The sequence below is a fragment of the Zootoca vivipara genome, chromosome 10, assembly GCF_965207765.1.
Source record: "Zootoca vivipara chromosome 10, rZooViv2.hap1.1, whole genome shotgun sequence".
In the NCBI taxonomy this organism is placed as follows: Eukaryota; Metazoa; Chordata; class Lepidosauria; order Squamata; family Lacertidae; genus Zootoca; species Zootoca vivipara.
In genome coordinates, this window is record NC_142593.1 from 47,078,024 (window position 1) to 47,103,120 (window position 25,097).

Sequence of the window (25,097 nt, forward strand, 5' to 3'; positions counted from 1 at the left end):
GGTCCATATCTGGACTCTGGTGGTGAGATGGGGGGAAAGCAGCTTTAAAGGGCTCCATTCTAATGGGGGGGGGAATGACATCAGAATCCCCCTGCTGAATCAGGCCAGTGGCCTATCTAGGTTTCACAGTGACCAACCAGTGGTCTGCAGGAAGCCTGCAAGCAAGGCCTGGGTGCAAGAGCACTTTCTCCCTCTGAAGTTTCAAGCCACTGGTATTTAGCAGCTAATTATCAAAACTGTATGGGCATACGTATAATATTCAGAAGCATACTGCCTCCAACAGTGGAGGGAAAACATAGTCACCATCAGTCCTTTTTTTCTTTTAAAAAAATTGTTTAGGGGTACTCTCAGTTTCCTACTCATATTGAAATACTGCTCCTCAATGAGGCCAAACTTAGCTTCGCAAAATGTTTAGGGGTATGCGTACCCCTATATCCCCCCAGGAAAAAAAGCACTGGCTATCATGGTTAGCCCTTTGATATAGCCCTATGTTCCATTGTCTAATCTTCTTTTAAAGCCACCACTGCCTCCTGTAGGAGCAAGTTCCTTAGTTTAACTATGCGCTGTGTGAAGAAGGAATTCCTTTTGCATGTCCCGAATCTTCCAACATTCAGCTTCTTTGGATGTCCATGAGCTCTAGTGTTCTGAGAGAGGAAGAAAGACTTTTCTCCATCGTATGCATACTTTTGCACACTTCTGTCATGTCACCTCTTGTTTGCCTTTTCTCTAGACTTAAAAGCCCCAAATACTGCAACCCGTCCTTCTAGAGGTGTTGCTCTTGATCATTTGGGTTGCCCTCTCCTGAATCTTTTCCCAATCAACAATATCTTTTTTGAGCTGAGGTGACCAGAGCTAAGGCCTCCCTCCCCTCCTCAGGCGAAGGTCCCATTCTAGAGCAGCAGCACCCACTGCTTGCTGGCTATATGTGGAAGAAAAATCTTGCACTGAAATGCAAAACAGATGACCATTATAATGTGTAATTTCTTCCTTAGTTACTGTCTTCAGACGGTTACACGTGAAGCCATGTTTTGAGTAAAACTGGAGGGAGTCAAGGTTAGTCTACTGGGCTTCTTCCCTTGTAATTGAAGCCTTGTTGCTCTGCAGCCTGGAAAGGTCAGCTGGACTCTAAAGATGTTTCAAATTGGCTTTGACCTGCAGAAAATACCTATCACATGGACATGGGAATGATGCAAATAGCGAACTAGTCTCTGGCAGGCATTTGCTGATTGGTTAGTCATGATCCTGTAATGAATGCAACCTGTATTCTGAAAAAAATGTGTCTTCCTTCAGACCATCGGTTGTGATTATGAGATGGATTCCAATGCCACAGAAGATCAATGTGGAGTTTGCCTGGGAGATGGATCCTCTTGCCAGACAGTGAAGATAGCGTTCAACCAAAGTGAAGGAGCAGGTGAATAATGCTTTTTTCCCCTGCAGTGTTTTTCTGCAGCAATTTCAATGAGCAATGACTCTTGCTAACAAAACATACTCTGAGACACTAGCACTCTGTCACCAAAGGAGAGAAAACGAACCTGTAGAAGGAATTGGGGGATGTGAAGCAATACTGAATGCAATATCTCTTTTATTAAGGAGGGCATATTGAATCCACTTGGATCAATAGGGCAATAAATATGATTGCTCAGTACTGGACTGCATGACTCAGCCTCTTTGAGTACGTAAGTACAATTTCCAGAGGGGTAGCCGTGTCAGTCTATTACAGCAAAAATTGCAGCCTTTGGCACCAGGCTCAAACTGCTATCTTATACCCATTCACCTGAGAATTCGCGCCCCCCCCCCGTGCGGTAATTCTCAGCAGTCATGCATAGCAGTGGTCATAGCTCAGGGAGGATGGCTGTGGCTGACAGGTAGAGTACCTGCTTTGCATTTTGAAATTCCCAGGTTCAATCTCTGGCATCTGCAAGAAGGTGTGGGGGAGAGAGCTCTGTCTGAAACTCTGGAGGGCCAATGCCATTCATTGTAGATGAGACTCAGCTTAATGGACCTCCTTCAATGACTTAGTATTAAGGCCTCTTCCTGTGTTCCTTAGATTGCTCTGCAAGTGGATTTATTGTGGCATAAGCACTGGCGGACTATTTTGAGAAGTAGACGCTAGTCCGCAAAAGCTACCACCACGATAAATCTCTTCATCTCTACAACATCACGTTTTATTTATTCCACTGCCGAACAGCTCTCACTGTCAGGAAGTTCTTCCTAATGTTTAGGTGGAATCTTCTTTCTTGTAGTTTGAATCCATTGCTCCATGTCCGCTTCTCTGGAGCAGCAGAAAACAACCTTTCTCCCTCCTCTATATGACATCCTTTCATATATTTGAACATGGCTATCATATCACCCCTTAACCTTCTCTTCTCCAGGCTAAACATACCCAGCTCCCTAAGCCGTTCCTCATAAGGCATCATTTCCAGGCCCTTGACCATTTTGGTTGCCCTCCTTGCTACCAAGGAGTGTGGTGGAGTCTCCTCCTTTGGAGGTCTTTAAGCAGAGGCTTGACAGGCATATGTCAAGAATGCTTTGATGGTGTTTCCTGCTCGGCAGGGGGTTGGACTGGATGGCCCTTGTGGTCTCTTCCAACTCTATGATTCTATGATTATTTTTTTACCTTGTGAAAAGTTTCTTTTGTATCTTTACGATAACTTTCAAGGCCTTGGAGCGGGGGAAGAGAGAGAGAGCAGAAACCTTTGAGAAGTGGCGCTATAGAGAAAAGCTTTTCGTCAAACCAGAAGCATATCTATATCTTTGGTTTAATTTTCTAAGATTATGTTAGACTTTTATTCTTGCCTGTGGTTACATGGAAAGGAGAGCCGAATGTTAATGATTTCAGTTTTATCATGCTGGACACCTTGTTTTATCTGCGAGTTTCTGGCAGCTTTAAAGTTCTGCGGATCCAGCCTTGCTGTGTGAATCCATGTTGCGTTCACAGTCAGAGGCTGTACTTAGGCTTTAAAGCCTTGGCCGTATTGAAGAGAAACCTCTGAGCCAAGGGATGTGTGCAGGCTCCCACCCATTGCAGATGTAGGTCTGAAAGGCTATTCTGTCGGAATGTGGTAATAAGGTGATAATGGAAATAAATCATTGATCTAAAGCTGCCTGCAAAATTTAGTACATCTGCTCCTCTTTGATAATCCTTTCATTTTAAAAAAACTGCTGGAGGAGCACATCCTTCTCTACTTTCTAATCAGCTGAATCCTGGAGGAAAGCCTTTCTGCTGAGGACATAGTGTGTCTTGATTCCACTAAGGCTTTTGACAAAGTCCCCCGTGATATTCTTGCAGTGGTGCTGGTAATAATGTGGGCTGGGCAAATAACTCTTGTGATTGGTTGACTGACCAAACCCAACGAAATGGTTCCTCATCATCCTGGGGAAAAAGTGACAAGTGGGGTGCCACAGGGTCCTGTCCTGGGCCCGTTGTTGTTCAACGTCTTTATAAATAACTTGGGAGAAGGAATTGAGAAATGTTTCAAAAAAGCTGTGCCTAGTTAATCCCTCTGGTACAGCCCATGATTAACAGTGCTCAGCCAAGACATTTCGCCATCTCAGGCAAAGGACAAGATGCCCTTGCCCTTTCATGTACAGGAATGGCAACTGATTCTCACTTCAACACTAGGCTGGTATGGGGAGTGAGTCACAGACAGGAGTCAGCTTGCGGAAGCAGTGAATTGGGTCTGGCTGAGGTGGTCATTTCCCACAATGATCTGGGGTGGCAACAGTAGCTTGGTAAGTAGTGGTCATCAGTGGCATAGCATAGGTTGCCAGTGCCCAGGACCACTCAGAGGAGGGGATTGGGAGGAAGGGGAATTCACACAGGAATTCCACTTTCAGGGTGGGGCTCAATGCAACATGGTTGCATTTCTAGACCTCCAACACACACACACTGCAAAGTGTCTTTTCCTTCAGAACTATTTCCTTCATTCATATGCAGATTTCATACTCATGCATTATTTATATTTTAAAAAAACCACCCAAAAAGTGCATTGCTGTGCAGAAAAGAAAATTAGCTGGTTGATACCCAGGGGCTCATCATCTAAAGAACAAGAGGTTGGCGGGGGAGATGGACGGACCTGGAGGAGAGCGGGGGGGGGGGGAGGAAAGTGGGTGGGATTAAATTTATGCAGCTTTAATTAAGTAATTAACGGATATTTGTGCAATTAATCAACTAAGACATTTTTTAAAAAAATCAAGTGATAGCGGAAAAATTAGACTCAATTCTTCCAGAGGCCTTTTCAGCGATAATTTGTTCAAAATATTAAACCTGACTAGGCAAGATTAGAAGTACCCAATTATGCTGCAAACCTGTAGCTGCGTACCTGGGAACCAGACCTACCAAACTCAATGGGACATGTGTGGTTAATGTGCTGTTATGGAATGTTAATGTGCTGTTATGGAATCAGATTTGTCCAAGGGCAGTAATTTAGAATTAAACTGTAGTTTGTTAAGTGTGCTGCTAATTGTGACTCTGTGAGGGGTAAACAATAGTTCCCAGGTTTGTGGGTGAAAACTTGCAATGTGTGTTAAATGTGCTCTAACTGTATGTCATAGATGTGACCTAGGCACAGTGCATTAATAGTCTGTTGTTAAAACTGGTGAATGTTGCTTCTTCCCCCATAGGGTATGTTGATATTGGCCTAATTCCAAAAGGCGCAAGGAACATCAAGGTGCTGGAAGTGGCAGAAGCTGGGAATTTCCTTGCGCTACGGAGTGAGGACCCGGGAAAGTATTACCTAAATGGAGGGTTTATTATCCAATGGAATGGAGACTACAAAGTGGCAGGAACGATATTTCAATATGGGAGAAAAGGCGACCTGGAAAACCTCACTGCCGCTGGACCCACAAATGAATCATTGTGGCTACAAGTAGGGGAATGTGTCATATGTGCAAGTGGCTTTAGGAAATTGCTGGGAGGTTTGGACTGGGCGGCTTTTCTGAATCTGTGCCCTCTAAACATTAGCGGACCCCTGTTCTCATCAGCCCCAGCCAACAGGGGTCAGGGAGGGAGGAGAAATTCTAAGGCTTGATTTCCAGACTCTTGATCATCTTGCCCTCCTCTGCACACAGTCCAGCTTGCCAAGATCCATCTTAAATTGTAGTGCCCAGAATTGGACACAGTACTCCATATGTGGTCTGATCAAGGCAGAATAGAATGGTACTATGACTTCTCTTGATCTGGACGCTAGACTTCTTACTGTTGATGCAACCTAGAATATCATTAGCTTTTCTTGCTAGGACTCCTCCTCTCCAGGGTCTTGCCCACACAGTCTCAGACGGCGTCTACACTCAACCACCCTCTGCTTTGACCATTTCATTTCTCCGTGAGTTCTAGGAGACTGGGGGAAGGGGAACTGGTTGCAGCAGAAGAGGGAGATTCCCTGGTTTGTTCAGCAGCCTGTCTCCACTCTGTCTCTGGAGTCAGAGTCTGAACTGCTCTCGCCCACAGCCTCTTCCTGTTCATTAAACCCTGCCACCTCCCCTGCTGCTGTCACATCCTCTCAGTCTGTTCCTTCTTCCTCTGACCACTCATTGTCATCCCACCACCAACCCCCTGGCTCAGAGCCTTCTTCCCTCTTCCCCAAACGGTTCCCTAGGGGTTTCCATGGCTGCTACCTCCCGCCACTCCTCTGCATCCAGCCAGTCCATGGCCAAAAATGATGCCTTCTCCCATCCCTAGTCAGGTATGGTGGAAGATGCATTCTAGCAATACCTGGAAGGTCTTTTAGAACATATCTAAGCTTTCTTGCTTTCTCCATTTGTTTGCTTGGAACCATTTTGTGACCAAAATTGACAGTTGTTTCTTTTCAGCTCCTTTTTCAGGAAAATAACCCCGGAGTGAAATATGAATATACTGTCCGTAAAGGCTGGAGCTCTGAGAATGATGTGGAAGAGCCGGAGTATTTTTGGCGATATGGAAGCTGGACAAGTTGCAGTGTGACTTGTGGGAGAGGTAAGCAACATTAGCGCTGCCGACTTCCTCTCTCTGCTAGCTGCTTTGGTGTTCATTACCTTAACAGCGTGTTCATCAAGGAACAAATGGGTTGCTCAGAAGCTGGCAAACTGAGTTTCATTAACGCTTAGCTTGAGCCATGTGCCCTGGGACGTGGTGAATTTTTCAACTTTAAAATTCCAGGGGGAAAAAGAGGGGTGCTAACTACCGTAGTTGTCACATGACTTCGGAATTCAAAAGGCATTTTGGTTAAATTAATATAAGTTAGTTTGGCTTGGTAAGTAAAATGTGTATAAAATTGCAGAGAAATCATTAAAAATAATTACCAAGTACTTGTATTTATCCACCCATTCATTTAGCATCGCCTGACATTTTCAAAGGGTAAATTTAAATTATTTGGTTTTTCCAAAAGCTGTTTATGTGCCTCTTCATCAAACCAAGCCAAATGTTGCCCGGCGACAAAAATAGCAGATTTGAATTCCTCACACCCAAAACCGTATTTTTAAGACCCTTCCGGATGTTGGACTACAGTTCCCATCATCCTGACCATTACTCATGCATGCTGATTGTAGTTGAAATGGAGTAACATGATTGGAGTACCATCCGTTCCCCACCCCTGTGATAGATAGAAGTGAGCACTGCCTTAGAGTTGACATCTTTTGTTTATTGACAGAGGCTCTGTGCAGTCAGGATGGGACAAAATTCTACCAGGATAGCTTTTCCTGACATGGTGCTTTAGAAAGCTCCCCCTGTTGAATTTCTGTCTGTTGTGTAGTTGTTAAAAATGCAGAGACTTTGGGAAGAAGGAAAAATGACATCCTGAACCTAAGATTTTCAGGCTTCTGTAGGCTATGTAGCAAATGTCCAAATTTGTCAAAATGTTCCGTGTGTGTGTGTGTGTTGTGGATGCAGCCATCGTTCAGATCTGCAATTCCTGAGCTGTTCAGTTCCATTTTATTGATGTACCACTGCACTAATCTTGCTTGATTCTAGGCATGGTAGCCACCCCCCACTTCCTAGTCATTTCGTAAGGATAATTGCTTAACTACCCCAAAGGAAATTGCTTAATGTCATGTTAATGTCAGCTGATTAAGACAAATCGTGGTTTTCTGCTCTCAGATGAATTAAGGAATGGACGATTAGCTGCTTGCCTGGTTCATGAGTACACTGAAAATTCGGCATTGCTCGGTGTTTCTGAGGGTCATGGAACGGATCAGAGAACAGCCTGAGATGCTGTGGTTACATCCTGCATTGTAGATCCCGCAGTGAGCAAGGGGGCCAGACTGGATGGCCAGCAACCCAACTCTAAAATTCTGTGATGGCTCCTCTCTTCGAAGCCAGGCATTGCCTCTGAATGCAGCACATGTCTTTCCTTTCTCAGGTTTCCAACAGCAGACGGCCCACTGTGTGAGGAAAGGGAGAGGTGTGGTGAAAAACCTGTTTTGTGATCTCGAAACGCAGCCCAGTGGGAAACAAAAGAAATGCATGGAAAGGGACTGTCCACCAAGGTAGTGTGTGTGTGTGTGTGTGTGTGTAATTTAGGGGAATATACTCATGGGTAAAGATGGCAATAAACAGCAGTCTGTCAGAAGAAATGTAGGCCAAACAACATTGTGATAGGTAGACAGATGATAGAAGAAAGGACACGTTTTAAAAAGAACTGATAAAACAGCTTAAGAAATGAATAATATTAAACCAGTAATAGCATAGTGCGTAAGAGAACAATGCGTCAGCCAGCATCCTCTGTCCTAATTTCATTTCAGCAACAGGCCTGCTAGATAGACAGCCCTCTAAGGTAGGGATGGAAGAACATATGGCTCTCCAGAGATTGGGCTCCATCATTCCTGACCATTGGCCATACTAGCTTGTGGGGTGATGGAAGTTGGAGCCCAACCATGTCCGTGTGCTCACAGGTCCCCACCTCTGCTGTAAAGCAAACCACCACCTCTCAGCTCCCGTTCCGTTTCTGCAACGCAGCCTGCCTTAAGGAGCAGCTGTAAGTGAACTCAGAAAAGGCACCATTTAAGTGCTTGGTATTATCCATCTTCTGTAATAATTCCCCAGGTGTCTACAAGGAAACACCTGTTGACTTACACCTGACCTATCTCACTAGCCTGGGCAGGAGAGGTGCCGTCAGCAGCTGAGAGGTTAACAGGTTGTGTTTGGGGAAGGTGTGATGGTTTTTGCTGAAGAGAGAAGCATCAACGGCCCTCTTTCCCTTAGGAAACACAGTAAGGGAAAAAAGGTCTTGCAGTGCAGTTTTGACAACACTTGCAGTGCAGTTTCTCCGCCTGCTCTCTCTGTTATTTACCACATTTGAACACTGAAGGTTCTGATTGGCAAAGTGAGTCATGCGACAGGTTCCCATTTTGGTGTGCATCCTAATAGCAATAATATCTAATGATTCCAGAGAAGATATGGCATATGTGAGTTTACGAAAAGGCCAGCTCCTGAGACACATGGCAGCTGTTTTAAATGCTTGACTGATGTGACGAACCCACCTAAATGTGGGCCATATTAATATGTGGTTTGCTGTTGCCTTTTACTTTTTAATTGCCTGTAGGAGATATGGGGGGGGGGCTTTAATTGGGACAGTAGTGCATGGGGACTTTAAAAACAACACTTTCCTCCTTCCCCTGCTGTGGTCTTGATGAAAATCACACCTCCATCACTACTTTTAAGTCTCAGTGTGCTATCAGCCTCAGCTGTAACCAAAATGAACATTTTCCTCCTGGAGCTCAGAGGAGATTTCCATGAGTGGGTGCAAATGAGAATTCCTCTCCTTGCCCCCTGCTATTAGCAATTATGAAACAAAAGCTGCACAAGCAAAGGCGCATTTAGCATCATTTTGCAAATCCCATTGAATTCAATGGTGCTTATGGTGTTTACTACCGAGGTCAGTGGATATAGGATTGCTATATGAAATCTATTGGTTTGGGGATCACCAAAGAAATAAACATTTAACCATGCTAGCAGGTGGCATGATTTGAACTTTGGCATAATGTTGAGCCCAGAAGTGTCTTCTTTAGCTGAGAACATTCCTCCTAACTAACCGTGCTTTGCATCTGTCAGCAATTGATTTTATGACATATCCCGCTGATTTTACAGTTGAAACACTGATCATCAGTTAGGGAAATTGCCACTTTTCACACCTCCTTAGTAGCTATGCATACCAGTATGACCAGAAGAGAAATGACTGCTGGAAGGAGCATAGAGAGAGAAAAAACTCACTGGTGCATCCGCACGAGCAAAACGAGACACCTTCATCTCCCCCAGCTGCAATAAAACATGTCTCTCCTGTATTGGTCTCTACAGCAGGTGCTGTAACTCACCAATGTCTTGACTTTACCCTCAATGGCACACTCTTCCATCTTCTCCTGAGATATATGGATGCCGACAATAATAAGCAGTAACATCTCAGCTGGGCGATGTCTTTGAATGTCATGACAGCCCATGTAAATAAATTTGTAAAGTATCTGAACTATACAATGCAATGATTCCACAGGTCTAATTACTGGGAAGCCAGCTGACAGCATAATCCGATTTGATAACTAATGGCCTCTCTTAATATCTGAGCGTAAGCCAGAGGCTCAGAGGAATTTTGTGGTTAGATTAAAAAGAGGTGAAATTTCAGTGCTAGAGTCACCAAGGAAACTACATGTTTGCTCAGAAGTAAGCCCCACTAAATTAAATCAGATTCATTCCCAAGCCGCAGCCCACTGGATCTTTTGATCCACAATTTTCAGTGAATGGGGCTTGTGTGGCAATACAGTTCCATTTCACTGGCTCCATTTGGGATCTGAAGTGTAACATCTGTGGGCCCTTGGTGGGATGCGCAGGCAGCAAATGAATACCAGGAGAGATGTGTTGGGTTCAAATTAGGTCACAGCCATATGGATTACAGACAAAATAGGTTTGGCATAGGCATTGGGCATGTATCCCATAATCAACCAACCTACCTGCTGGTTGATAGACAGTTGTGGTTGACCATGGCATCCCTCATGGAACAAACCACTTCCAGCAGACTCCAGTTGATCACTGGCAGGGGGTGCTGTAGCCCTTCAGCCCCCAAGCTGGACATCTGGACAGGAAGTGTCACTTCCTAATATACCTTAAGGGGGTACCCCTCTGGAACAGGCAGTGAGCTTCCCCACCGTCTATCCCCACTAAGAAAATAATGTAATTACCCTGTTTCTCATATTTTAAGACATACCCATAAAATAAGCCATAGCAGGATTTTTAAGCATTCAAGGAATATAAGCCATACCCCGAAAATAAGACATAGTGATAGGCGCAGCAGCAATGCCGGCCGCGGCAGGAGGAGGAAAAAAATAAGACATCCCTTGAAAATAAGCCATAGTGTGTTTTTTTGAGGAAAAAATAAATATAAGACATGTCTTATAATATGAGAAACACGGTATATACATACTATTCACAGACTAAACATCCCCCAACAATAGCAAATGCTGTTGTTGTTGTTGTTGTTGTTACTATTATTATTATTATTATTAGTCTGATTTCCTTTCCTTATCTGTGATGAACACAGAAATTGTGGTAATTTCCACTCCTGTTTCCATTTCTAATGGCATTCTCCAGTGTCTCTAATTGCTTGGCAGAAAACATAATCTAAGATGCCTCTGTCGTTGTTGATCAATTTATTAAGAAACTACTTCTTCCCCTTTTGCTGTGCATTGATATTTAGCAATGCCGTGGGCTGGGGAGATCAATATGTAATTTCCCAATATGTAATTATTTTGAACAAATAAGCGAAAATTGAAGATTTCATACGAAGGCCAGTACTGTCACTGTTTTCCAGCAATGCTACTCCAATCCCCCTGGACATGTAATTGGCAACGGCAGATGTGCAGTCAGTGGGGATTAAAGGGCTTACCAAGTTAATATATGGGGAGGATTATGTAGGCTTCCTAGAAAATGTCAAAGGTGTAGACTACAGTAATTAAACAAGTGTGCAAAGGACCACGTTTTGTTTCCCATCGCCAGCTGTCCATCATTCAGAAACTGTTTGTCCAAGTGAGACAGAGAGTTTGTTAATACATAAGCTTCTAAACATTGGTTTTTCTTTTGTCTGAAGGTTTTTTGAAAATAGAAACACAGAAACAGAAAAGATAACTGGGCAACTGCTCCCAATTAATCAGACACCAGGTCCTCTTCAAAACAGCTCTTCTGTCATATAGGATGAGGACTGTAGCCTGCCTTGCTAACTGAAGTAGCGCTGAAGTCTTGCACTACCACATTGGTGCAAGCACACACACTGGGTTGTGCGTTGCATGCCATTTTCAGAATGGCATGCAACCTACATTCTGAATAGCAACCATCCCATGCAGAAGTAATCACAGGAGCTTGTTTGATACATAATGGGGTGGAGGGGAATTCCAAAGGGTAGATGCCACCATGCTAAAGGCCCGTTTCCTACATTGTATATCACAGACTTCCTGGTGCGATGGTCTCTACAGCATAGCTGCCAAGTTATCCCTTTTTTTAAGGGATTTTCCCTTATGCTGAATAGGCTTCCTCACGAGAAAAGGGAAAACTTGGCAGCTATGCTCTACAGGAGGCCCTCTCTTGCAGACCTGCAGCGATCAGATGGATGTATAATGGTTGCAATGGCCTTCTAATGTTGCTTCTTGGTTTTGTTTATAGGAAATATTTCTATACCACCACATTGTGTAACATCAAGGTGGTGTACAACTATTAAGCATACAGCATTCTTAAAAACAATTCAGGTCATCATTAAAGTGGCTGACTAATTAATTGAAGCAGCTGCAAAGGCTTGCCGGCATAAGAAGTTCTTCTAGAGAGGCCCAAAAGTCAAAAGTAAGGATGCCTCTACAGGAAGAGTGTTCCATATCATGGGACCTGTGATGCTAAACACCTGACTTCTAGTGGAGGCCAGCTGGTCACTGTAACTCTATAATTAGATCTTTGCTCCCATCTCTAAAATGGGTATATTAAGGGTCTGTTTCCAGGTGTGGTTCTTGTTGTGTAGTGGGTCTTCAGTGATTTCAGCTCAGTGCAAATAAGAAGCAGGAGGCGAGGATCTGGTACAACATCTCTTTACTTCAAAGAACAAGTAAGAGCCAGAACACAGGGAATGGGGGAAAATTGGGACTTATATAGTAACAGAGAACTAGCAGGGAAAAGATACATTTTGGCGGGAACCAATGGCAAGGATTCCCTCCAGCGTAAACCAATCCAGCAGCGGATCCAAATCCTGCACTCTGAACCAGCAAATGATATACGTTCCCGCTGGAACTTATGCATTCAAATAAACTCTGCAATACAATACAATAAACTCTATACTGTATATTATATTACAATACATACTTGGCTGTGCTATTACTTTAATACACAACAGTTATTGTGAGTGTGAACACGATAGGACGTCGCAAATAAAATATGCTATGACAATAATGAAATACAGGCAACTAATGTTTTAGGTGCAATTGTGATCCTGCACAAATTGGAGTTGCCTGTACTTCTGCTGAGCTGATATGAGTTTGCCTTGATGCAGTTTCCCATAACCCAGAGGAGGAAAAGTTGCAAGCCTGGAACATAACATTTAAGCAACTTTGCATTACTAACATTCATTCTCTGGTTTAGCATGCATGCCCTTTTTGATGTTCCCCAATTCTTTTTGGCTTGCTCTGAAGATGGTGGGCAGGAGAATGGCAGAAGTGTTCGACCTCCTGTGGCCCAAGAGGAGAGAAGAAACGGACTGTCCTTTGTGTCCAGGCAGTGGGATTGGATGAGCAAGCCCTGCATGTTGAGAAGTGCAAACATCTGCTGAAACCAAAGACTTACCTTTCATGTAACAGAGATGTCCTGTGCCCGTCCGACTGGACAGTAAGCAATTGGACTGAGGTACGTTCACAACACACTGTGATTGTATGTGTTACATGCTCAGACCTAGGTCTTTTCCTAAAGAGCTCAGAGCAACGTAATATCCCAGTGATGCCTCATTCTTGGCGCAGCTTCAGCAAAAAGAATGCATCATGTGCCTTCAAGACCATTCTCATGGCCTATGAATAGACCTATTTGTCTATTGCCCTTGTAGAGCGGCATGAACAAACAAGCCACAAAGTCTTCCATTAACCATTGTTTCCCATTTCCTCTAAACAGGAAACTGTGGTTACCCTCTCTGGATCAATCCAATATATTACACTGTGTTTTGAAGTTGATTTGATATCTTGGCTTAATCCAAAGCAGCTAGCTGCAGTTTCCCAGTTTGGAGGAAATGGGGAAACTGCTGTTAAACCAGCAAAGTGGGGGGGGTGAGTAAAAGGCTTGTTCATTATCTTCACTCATTAAGACGAGATGTGACTTTCCGAACGGACTCACAAAAAGTCTTGGAAGTTGTGGTTAATGGAAGACTTTCTGTTGCCTCCTGCCCTATAGAATAAAAAAAAATAAGTAAAATGAAAACTCTGTGGTTATAAGAACCATTTACTTCCCCTTTACTGTGGAATGTCAGGTTTTGCAGGCTCCCATCATTACAAAAACTTGGTTTGGTTTTGCTGTGGTTAGTTACTAGCAGGTGCCTAGCAGGTGTGTTGCTTCTGCCCTCAGTCCCTTCAAGCTGTTTCCTCCCGCCCTCCTGCAAAGAATTAACTGAAGGATGAGATTGGATTTTTGTAACCAAAATTCCTCTGTTGCCCATTTCGTATGCCCCATCAACTCCCTCTGCTTTCTGTATAAATGAAAAGGTGACGCTACTGTTAATTGAATTAAACATGGGTTTGATTTCAGCTAATTTTGTTGATGAAGCGTAAAGCCTGTATGAATTACTGTACTCTGCTTTCAACAGAGCCGCATCCCGGTTGTCTGTGGGGCAGGTTTGCATATGAAGCGACAGTTTGTGTCTGCTAAAAATTAGTTCAACCTGCCCTCCCGAGCAGCATAGACAAGATAGCAAAATGGACACCGAAGTTCATAGGGGTTGTTGGGCAAGTTAAAATACTGCTTCATTATGCAGTGTTTTGTTTTTCAATGTGGCTAATGAAAAGACAGGTATTGGCTTATTCACAAGCTTAGTGCAGTCCACATGTGGAGCTGTCTGAGACTGTGGCACTTTCCCCTCTCTTTTTAAATTTCTTTTATTGAAACTTTTCAACATGCAATACAATAAAAGCCAAATTAATCTAAATAAAGGGGGGGGGAGAAAACATATTATAACAAACACACAAGAAAGAAAGACAACACAGAAAAAGCGGAAGAATAAAAAATAACAAAGTCCTCTATCAGAGGTGCATCTTAACGCTTGCCCCCCACAAAAGGTGGTGAGCCTTCCCAGCTCTCACGTGGGAGCTTCCCGTTCTTCTCCCAGCCTCCCAGCCTGGGAGATCTTCCTTTCCCTGCTTCTCACGAAGGGTCCTTAATCATCTGTCCATCACCTTCCTGTGTGGAACCTCATTAACTAAGTAGAGGATATCAAAAAAACAGAACAAAATGTGAGTATAGGTAGAGTTAACAGAGGAGGAGGGGGGCTATAAATAATATAAAATAAGAATAAAGATAGAAGATAGAATTAAGGAGGGCTTCCAGTTCTCCATCTACCAATTATGTAAATGTAGAATAGTGGGTAAGAAGGATGAAGACACAGCTCTCAAAACAACCAGCTCTTTATTCTAGCTCTGAGTCCAGACTGAACAGTAGCTTAGCCAACTGGCTTATATAGTACTCAGTAACTTGCAACAGTAACAAACTTCCCCTAGCTACCCAATCCGTGAACAGCACTCTCAATCCTTCATTTGCATGTTGTGGACCTGAGTGAGAACTGCAGCCACAATGAGCAGGGTAAGAACTGCAGCCACGGTGGCCAGAGGGAGTACTGCAGTTAACTTAATACATAACAATAAATAAAGATTATTCTTCAATCCCAGGCATCTTATGTTCCTTCATTCTTCTTTCCACACAAAAAGTCCAAAAGGGCTTTTCAATTGTTACTCTCTCTAAAGGTCAAGCATAGTCTTTCTCCAGTCCAAAACTGTGGCACTTCCTCAAAGGGTTGCAGACACAAGACCAAATACAGCCACTGAACTCTGCTCACGGGTGTCAGGACTGGCTGGGTCTGTGCAAGCATGCAGGTATGCAAGTGTACAAGGTGAGAATTGGGCGAGATATCTGAAGAGATGTTATTTATTTTGCAGTGTACAGTGACCTGTGGTGGAGGTATACGGACTCGTAACGTCACCTGTACCAAGAACAATGGAGAACCATGTGATATTTCAAAGAGACCCCATTCTAAAGCTCTGTGTGGCCTCCAGCAGTGTCCATACTCCAGAAGATTGCTGATACCTAATTTCAAACTGCACAGTGGGAAGATAATCAGGAGAACTGGAACAGATCCCAGAAAAGGCCCCGGGGTCAACCAGCCAACTACCAAACCAACCCCAAGAATCCTTACAACAACAAAAGCACTTGAGCCCAGAAATATTACTTTGATGCCTACATCCTTAAGCGTTGCAAACTCTTCCCAAAAAGAAAACCTGGATGTAAAAACATTACTAAGTAATTCCAGTGGGTCAAACATTCCTAAAAATTATTCCTACGTATTTAGTGACGGCAGCTTACAGAAAAATAGTACTTTCAGGCCTGTTACAAATAATTCAGGTGTTTTGAATTCTACAAGTGTGGGAAACATATCCCCCATAAAACCATACAATTCTTCAGACGTAGGCTTTATAAACAGGGACTCCTTTACCACTAATCCCAAGTCTTCAGCTGTAACCCCCAGGTATTTAACGGAAGAATCCAGTACTGTGTCTAACGGTGCAGATGGAGAAACCAAAAATAAAGCCCAGAGCAAATGGCCAACGAGAAGTTCTCCTACTACCATCACTGATGGTAACATATCAAGCAACTATCATCCAGACAGTTTTAGACACATTTCTGTTACTCCAGTAGCAGAGGTTGGAATTTTCATGACAACAATAGGTCTCAGAGGCATTAATGTTCAAATAAATACACCTGCAAATACAACAGCCGATCCTGTCACAGTCCAACCAGCAGTGCTAAACGATACTTCAAGAGACAAGTCTGCAAATAGAGCGAAACCAACATCCTCTGTGGATGAGGCATCTACTTATCCCACTGAAGGTCCATTTCTGCAGGATACTGACATGCCAAAGACCTGGGATGAAGCTTCCAGGAGAATTTTGTTGAATGACTCTGAGCCAGAACATCCAATGGAGTCCAGGAACTCACCCAATGATGCCTCCTGGTTGGTGGGTAACTGGAGTGAGGTGAGTCTTGAGATTTCATTCTGTTGACTATAGTCACTTCGCTGCCGCCTTTATCATTATTTCAGCTGCAATCCTAATGAAAGCAATTATCTATGCACAGTGTCTATAAACCAGCCTTTAAAGGCAGAGGGCCTTCTCAGTAGTGCCGCCCGCCCTGTGGAACGCCCTCCCATCAGATGTCAAGGAAATAAACAACTATCTGACTTTTAGAATATATCTGAAGGCAGCCCTGTTTAGGGAAGTTTTTAATGTTGGATGTTTTATGGTATTTTTAATATTTTGTTGGAAGCCACCCAGAGTGGCTGGGGAAACCCAGTCAAATGGGCAGGGTATAAATAATAAATTATCATCATCATCATTATCATTTGGGCCTCTGCAGGCCCATTTTAACATTCATTCAAGATGTGGTTGAACTGAGTTGAACTGATAGAAATGAGAGGAGGCCGTGGTTTCATACAGTAGCAATTAAATCCCGAAGCTAAATGAGTTGCTCTTCTTCAGGTGTGGGGATCCCTTTGCCCTTCTGATGTTGCTGAACTACAACTCCTATGATCCCTAGCCATTGGCCATGCTTGATGGCAGCTATGATCGCTCGCCTGCAATTTTTCTCATATTGACTGTTATGCACCAGCCAGCCAATTCGTTGGCTGCCAGCTTTTAGTTATGTATCTTATTTTGTGGTATGTGCCAGAAGCAGCTGGGTGCGTGTGCGTGCAATGATTTGAGCTTCTTTTCCCATTTACTCTCTGCTTTCCTGGACTGCAGATGAAGTGCTAGATTTGCATCTCAGCAATGCGATTAAAAAACATCAAGTCTCAAAAGCCCTTTATTTCTGTTTTGTTTCTGCAGTGCTCCACCACATGTGGCGTGGGGGCTTTTTGGAGAGTGGTGGAATGCAGCACCAAGAATGAATCCGATTGCCGGCACATGAGAAAGCCTGATCCGGCAAGGAGGTGTTACCTCCGCCCATGTGCCCAGTGGAAAGCAGAGGACTGGAGCAAAGTAATGGCGCTTTGGAAAAGAGTCTTTCCAATTTCCAGGGTCTTTAGAAATTATCATGATGTTAGCTCTCTGGCTTTTAGAACTGGAAGGGGCTTCAAGGTGGCAAACTCTCCAACTCTGATTCAGAGAACCAAAATTGCTGAAAAGTGCCTGGTTGTGTGGTGCTCTTTCCTAAAAGCATTACCAAAAACCAGCAAGTAATTTGTGCAAATCCATATTGCAGCCTTGCTTTAGCCCAGACAAATCCCAGCATTTCAGGGTCAATGTGATTGATGCTTATATCATTAAGGAAGAAAGTGGAAAGGGAGGCTTAATCAAAAAAGATTGTATGTCAGGATCATGAATCCAATTCCGCAGGTAATTTTGATACAGATGCTTTTCTGTAACAGCAACTGCCATCATACCAATTGGACTCACATTTCTTACGAGCCAAAAAAAATTATATAAAAAAATACAATTTTCTTGATTATTCAAAATGCAGCTGTTTTTCTCATCATAAAATATTGCTTATTATTATTATTCCAGGAAGCTGGTCAAAGGCACTATCTGATTATGACAAGCCTGGAGTATTAAGTGTGGAAACTTAGGTAGTCTACTTGCTGAGGCAGGATCGTGTTGTTGAAAGAACTGAAAAGTTTCCCTTCCTTGGTCCCTGATCTAAGTTTTGGGCCCAGTATTATTTTTCCCTTTTTCAGTCTCACACAGGTGGGGGCTGGATAAAAATCCAACAGGGAGGGAGATATTGCCCAAAACATTTTTTTTAGAGGAAGTTGCCTTTCATATGAAATAATAAAACAATGAACAGGGTGGTGATACAATGACTACTGCAGTCGTAGTCTATTGCATCTGCAATTGTTTAAAATAAAACCTATTGGGGGAAAGAAACTACTTTTGCCGTTTTTATGTCTTTAAAGACTTGTATTGTGCAAAGTATTTACAGTGCAGGGATAGCTTAAAACATGACCTCTCAGTCCAAACCAGAATCTGGCAATGGCATATGTCTGTTCCTACACCAGCAAAGTAGTCGGGGCACCCCAAAACGCCTCCCCCTTGACCTGCATCTCGGTGCTCTCCTTAACTCTTGCGCCGGAAGGAGCGATGCCTTCTCAGCCTCCTCCTGGTCAAAGCAGTGCAATGGCTCTCCAACATCCTGAAGCCCTTGCCTACATCTCTCCTCCCCTGAGCTTTCCCATCTTTCCGCACGCTGGCTGCTCTCTCCCTCCAAGTCTCTCCCTTCCCCCCTGGCTGTTTCAGACCCACTGCTGCTCCCTGTACTTGGCGAGGTGGACGTCAGGATGATGGGGGCTGGCTCCCTGTAGGGAGTCACCCTTATAGGAGTCAAGTATAAAATCAACAGAAATAGCCTCTATGGATCTAAAACTAAGACTTATTCAACAGAAAATAATATTCAGAGTCCACTGGACTCCAGCAAAACTATACCAGAAGTAAATAACAAATAACATTAACTGCCCAATGATAAGATCATTTTGGTGCGAGGTGAGGATATTTATAGCAAGAGTAATAAAAAGAAATTGTAATTCAGGGGAACTGAATTTAATTCTAAATTATATTCCGGAAACGTGGGAGATTTCAAGGGGTCAAAAAAATGGATGTACCATGCTATATTAGAAGCAAAAAAACTTGTTTTGATGAATTGGAAGAGCCGCAAAAAGATTCCATTGAGCACATGGATTGATAATATGGACAGATTAGCTACATACGAACGAATTGCATGTCGACGTAAAATAAGAAGACCATCTCCTTCTTGTCCTTTTTCCTGCAGTGCTCCTCCAGCTGCGGAGGTGGTTTCAAGACCCGCAGTGTCCTTTGCCTCGATGTTCGTAGCAACAGAACCTTGAGGCCATTTCACTGCCAGTTTGCAGGACACAAGCCACAGCTAAACGTGAGCTGTAACGCAGAGCCCTGCTACAAGTGGCGGATGGAGCCCTGGAAAGAGGTACGTTGCCTCTACGGCAAGCTATTAGGTTGAGTTGTTAACTGCTAATTAGGGCCACCACCTTGCTGACAAATATCCATATAGTTAAAGCTATGGTTTTCCCAGTAGTGATGTATGGAAGTGAGAGCTGGACCATAAAGAAGGCTGATCGTCAAAGAATTGATGCTTTTGAATTATGGTGCTGGAGGAGACTCTTGAGAGTCCCATGGACTGCAAGAAGATCAAACCTATCCATTCTGAAGGAAATCAGCCCTGAGTGCTCACGGGAAGGACAGATCGTGAAGCTGAGGCTCCAATACTTTGGCCACCTCATGAGAAGGGAAGACTCCCTGGAAAAAGACCCTGATGTTGGGACAGAATTAGGGCACAAGGAGAAGGGGGTGAAAAGGATGAGATGGTTGGATAATGTTCTCGACGCTACTAACATGAGTCTGACCAAACTGTGGGAGGCAGTGGAAGACAGGAGTGCCTGGCGTGCTCTGGTCCATGGGGTCACAAGGAGTCGGACATGACTAAATGACTAAACAACAACAAATAAGCATAATGATATAGTTCCAAGTTTGGAATTCCGAAACCGCCTTCTTTAATTTGTAACTGCATTCTCAGCAAGGATATTCTCGGTGTTGTTGAGCCCCAAAGGCATTTCCTAAGCAGGGAGTTTATCTTTTGGAAATCTTAATGATGTACACTGCCTGGGGATCTTTTGATAAATATAAATTGAACAAATAAAATAATAATGGTGCATTCATTGTTGCAACCTCCCCTGGGACCTCATGGTGAAATAACAACCACAACAGTAATGCAAAATGTCTTCCAGTGTTCTGTTTCATGCGGAGGAGGCCTTCAGCAAAGAGGGGTGAAGTGTGTCAATGTGGAAGACAGCACCGTTCATACCCAGAGCCTCTGTGAGCAGAAGTCCAAGCCTGCAGGTTCTCGGAAATGCAACCTGCGAGAATGTGTTGGTAGCAGAGGTGGGTGTCTCTCAACAGCAACAAATAGAAAGGAGCCGCCTTCCTTCAGAAATCAGTGTGGAGCACACAAGCAGCTGCTGTTTCATTTGTGCAGTCCCTGTTTAGCTGACAAATATCTTGAGGACTGCATCGTAAGACCTGGGTCAACACCGCTGAACAATAGCTAGGCGCACGTCGACCGTATATCAGTTTCAGTTCCCAAGAGAGGTTCAGAAGGGCGCAGAAGGGCTGTCCCCTTGTCTCTGGACCGAAACTGATTTGAAATTTAAATGCCTGCCATTGCTCTATTGTGGCACTGACACAGGTCTTAGGGTTATGCTACAGACTAATGGGGAATAATAATTAGAGCTGCAGAATTATGGTGTTCTTACTGAAAACGGGGGGGTGGCGGACACAGAAATCACTTTTTGCTGTAACTTCAAAGATGCTCCTGAATCCGGCTATTAAGGGGCTGGAGCAATGCAGACATGATTAGGCTAGCAAGCGTGATCATCACAGTTCATGGACCAAAGCATGAACCAAATCTGATTCTTCAGATGCATGGCTTGCTGGCTAAAGAACTGCAGGCATGAATCAGGTATTCATTGGCACATTTGACTGGGTGGAAATGCTATCTGTCTGCAGCCCAGTGCTTTCAGTGGATGCATGTATAACATGACTCTGAATCTTCTATCCACCATCTGATACAACTAGTCAGACAGGAATGCAAATCTTCTAGGACAAGCATGCCTTAGCTGAGTGGCAGAGCACATGTTCTTTATGAGAAGGTCCTTGGTTCAATCCCTGTTTTCTTCCGGTGGGGCTGAGAAAGACTCCTAGCTGAAAACTTGGAGTCACTGCCTGGCAGTTTAGACCAGGTTACAGGTAGGTAGCCGTGTTGGTCTGACGTAGTCAAATAAAAAATAAAAAAATCCTTCCAGTGGCACCTTAGAGACCAACTAGGTTTGTGCATGCACAAAGCTCATACCAATGACAAACTTAGTTGGCCTCTAAGGTGCTACTGGAAGGAATTTTTTTAGTTTAGACCAGGATTTCCCAAACTGGGGTCCCTGGCTGTTGTTGGACTACAACTCCCATCATCCCTAGCTAGCAGGACCAGTGGCCAGGGGTGGTGGGAATTGTAGTCCAAAAACAACTGGAGAGCCAAGTTTGGGAAACCCTGGTTTAGATAAGGCTAGAGCAGGCATCCCCATGTTTTGGCCTACAACTCTCATGATCCCTAGCTAACAGGACCAGTGGTTGGGGCAGATGGGAATTGAAGTCCCAAACATCTGGAGGGCCGAAGTTTGGGGATGCCTGGGCTAGAGGTAGAGGTAGGCTCAATGAGAGACAGCTTCCTAGAGCTGGATCAGGGCAAACATGCAGAAGAGAAGTCAAGAAAAACTCTGCAATGACTTTCTGGAAAATATTGCTCATTTTTGTATAGACATATGGTATGCATGAATGCTCAGATAATGCTGGTATATGCCCCATACTTATTGTATTTTTAGATATGTGGGATATACGTAAGACCATATGTTGATCTCCCTCATTTTTATACATCTGATGAGTAAGGCTCTTGCTTCTTTTTCCTTATGCAATGCCTTACAATGTAAACTACAAAAAGAAGCACGCTTGGTTTTATGGTACTGTGCATATAATTGTGTCACAATTCTGTGGGGGTAGGGTGCTTCATTGTTGTTTTCTGTAGAACACATGTGCACATTGGTAAAACACCACACAAAAAGAATATTGATGCTGTCATTCATACAGTTGCATCAAGATTACCTTTTTGCATTGTTCTAGCAAAGCACACAGGTGCCTAAGTAGCAACAGAGGGAGGATGCAAACACACTGCAAAAGCTGAATAGCTGTAGCAAACTCTGCAGTTCCAGTTCTGGTAGATGATTACACAAATTATCCTAGTTCAGGCTTCCTCAAACAGCCCTCCAGATGTTTTGAGACTACAATTCCCATCATCACTGATCCTGCTAGTTAGGGATCATGGGAGTTGTAGGCCAAAAACATCTGGAGGGCTGAGTTTGAGGAAGCCTGTAGTTAAACCAGAATTCAGGGAGACTGGCAGAGTGAACCATAGAACCAAGAAGGAAATGATATGTGAGAAATCATCTCATCCATAATAAAAAAAAAATAAAAGATATGCAGGATGTTGAATTCTTCCACCATTACACTATTTCATGTTTATTTCTTGTGTGGACTCTATGAACTTGACTATGTGAACATATGAAGCTGTCTTACACTCAGGGCACAGTCCATTTTGAAGCTCAGTGTCTGAGCATCCTCCCCACCACCACCCCCTCCAGAGCTCTCCCCACAAAAATCCACTCTTTAAAGCTGAATTGGAGCAAACAGCAATCCACTGAAAACCTGAATTGACATTCTTTCCGATTGAGCGGTAAAGGGCAGGTTGCCGTAGGGAAAGCTCGGGGGCAAACACACACACACACACACACAGCGCTTGGACACAGAGCTTTAAAGTGCAGACCTATGCCTGGAAAGAGAGGGGCAAAAGGTAAATGTGACTAAGGCCTTTGTCAGACTGTTTGTCCATCTATCTCCGTATCCTCTGAATACTGAATAACAGCCACTCTCCAGGGTGACAATAGCCTTTGCCAGCCTTACCTGGAGATGCTGGGGATTGAACTTGGGACGTTCTGTGTGCAAAACAGATGCTCTACCACTGAGCTACAGCCCTGACCCACCCAATCACTATAGTCGGTGACTAAAACATTGGTCAGGGCAGGGATGTGGAGCCTGCAGCTCTCCAAATAATGTTGGACGACAGATCCCATCATCTCTAACTGTTGGCATGCTAGCTAGAGCTGATGGGACTCCGATAACGTCTAGAGAGGTTTGGAGGGTGGCAACACGAGAACGGGCCTTCTCCGCAGTGGCTCCCCATCTGTGGAATGATCTCCCCATAGAAGTTCTCCTGGCGCCTTCATTATACACCTTTATGTGCCAGACAAAACATTCCTCTTTAACCAGGCCTTTGGTTGATCTGATTTACATCCTATGCCCTTTTAAAATGTGTTTTTTTGGGGGGGTATTGGATTGCTGTTTTTCTTTTTATTAGGTATTTTGTGGTTTTATATCTTGATTTTATTCTGTGAACCACCCTGTATAGGGCAGTATATAAATTCAATAAAAAATAAAAATAATAGAGTGCCACAAGTTCACCACCAGTGGTTTCGGTGACCCTAAACACACTTCCTAGGACGAGAAGCACCAGTGAACTTTATGAGACTTACTTCCAAGTAAGCAAACATATGGTTATGCTGTCTATTTCTTTCCTTCTGCCTATCTCTGGTGTCCTATAGTGTTGTGCTAACTCTGTAGGCACCAAAAGCTACTGCTGTTTCCTTTTATGAATGTGTGTCGGTGTGTTTCTTCACTACAGGTTTGCCTTGCGGCAAGGACAGGCTGTCAGCGAATTTCTGCGAGAGAGTGAGGGATCTTGGGAAATGTTCCATGCCATCGGTGAGGAATCAGTGCTGCGCCACTTGCAAGATACCCGGGGATGCTAACACAACAGGACCTCAAAAAGCGACCCATGCCTGAAACTGCATGACTGAGAACTAGGACTGCTAAATCAGAATGTGAAATGGAAGAACGTGATCCAGCAGGGGGTAGGGAAGCTATAGCATCCCAGAGGCCGCTGGGCACCAGCCCCAGCCAGCATGGGCAAAGCTCAGGACTGATGGGAGTTGTAGTCTAAAGCCGAAAAGCCAAAGCCTAGTGGGGTGGAGCTGCAATGCTAGCCTCCCAGCAGTGGTGGCGCTGTGGCTTACCAAGTGGGAGAGGGACATGGCAGCAAAGAGGGCAGGGCTGTGCAGGTCACCAGGATGCTAGCACTGCAGCTCTGCCTCAACAGATAAGCCACAACTGCCTGATGGGCCACATTTTCCCCACTACTGCTAGAGAGCTACACTGCCACTCCCGCCATGGAACCACAGAACTATAATGCAGTGGATTCGAACCGTCTCCAAATCCAAAGATCGCCTGTAGCCGTTGTCCTGATTTGCAACATCAGATTCACTTATTGTACTGCCTGAGTGCTTCTCACCTTCCCTCTTTCCGGCCTCCTTCCCTCTGCTTTTCCACCTCTCTTTAAAAAACAAACAAACCAAAAAATGCTTTTGGTGCCATGCCGGAAGTGCCCCAAGATACTAAAGAGTTGTCATCATCACAGTACACCTATGAACCTAGTTATTTTCCATAAATTGCCCCCTTGTTAATTCTGGAGTTCCATGTGGGGAGATTAAGCCTCAAAGGGAAGTTTGAAAAATAAAGGCATCAAAACAAACCTACCTTACCTGGAGATCATTGGAAATCCTGTCCAGGGTGAGGTTTGTCATGTTCTTGTCACCTGTACAGCAGCTTAATTGACACATATACCTCTAAGGGACTTGAGCAATTTTTGTTTTGGTCTTTAAATATGGTGCTGTTATACCACCACGGTGCTAAAACTTGCATGGTGCCTAAAAACTTCTGTAGAATGGGCTGACAGATGTATTTCTAAATCTACACCTGCTCTGGAAATTATCCTTTGGGCCAGGCGTTGCCGTGCAATGCCTGCCATATTGCTTTTTCGAGAGTTACGTGATGTATTTTTCTAAAGCAGCTTCAGTTTATAAAATACAGAATGTTTTATAACCCCTCATGAGAATAAAAAAGTATATCTGCTTCTTTGATGCTGGAAAGAGCTGTAATTGGGTTTCTGCATGAAAGGGCATCTGTGTGCGTGAGACCGAGGTTTGATGTGCTCAAACAAGATGCAGATAGATGGCCTCTTAGAATGACACTGTCGCCTGAAGGCTGTTGTGTGCAGAAAGTGGCATGGATGCCAGCCGGTGGAGTTGAGCCCTTGTGCATTCTTGAGTTGAGAAGACCCCATTCCCTAAAGCTATCTAGTAAGGTGGTACACAAATCTGTATAATAATATTTCACAT

General features: G+C 43.9%; 1 protein-coding gene across 1 annotated transcript in view; it reads left to right on the forward strand.

The window, feature by feature from the left end:
- ADAMTS12 (ADAM metallopeptidase with thrombospondin type 1 motif 12) overlaps positions 1-24,839 on the forward strand; it is a 123,482-nt gene extending 98,643 nt beyond the window's left edge. The window contains exons 14-23 of the mRNA XM_035100561.3: positions 1,291-1,411; positions 4,624-4,868; positions 5,812-5,953; positions 7,335-7,461; positions 12,625-12,835; positions 15,121-16,215; positions 17,065-17,217; positions 19,001-19,174; positions 19,992-20,145; positions 23,546-24,839. Coding sequence (XP_034956452.3) covers positions 1,291-1,411; positions 4,624-4,868; positions 5,812-5,953; positions 7,335-7,461; positions 12,625-12,835; positions 15,121-16,215; positions 17,065-17,217; positions 19,001-19,174; positions 19,992-20,145; positions 23,546-23,706 — 2,583 coding nt within the window. The 3' untranslated portion in view covers positions 23,707-24,839. The remainder of the gene's footprint in view (positions 1-1,290; positions 1,412-4,623; positions 4,869-5,811; positions 5,954-7,334; positions 7,462-12,624; positions 12,836-15,120; positions 16,216-17,064; positions 17,218-19,000; positions 19,175-19,991; positions 20,146-23,545) is intronic.
- Positions 24,840-25,097: the final 258 nt, after the last annotated feature.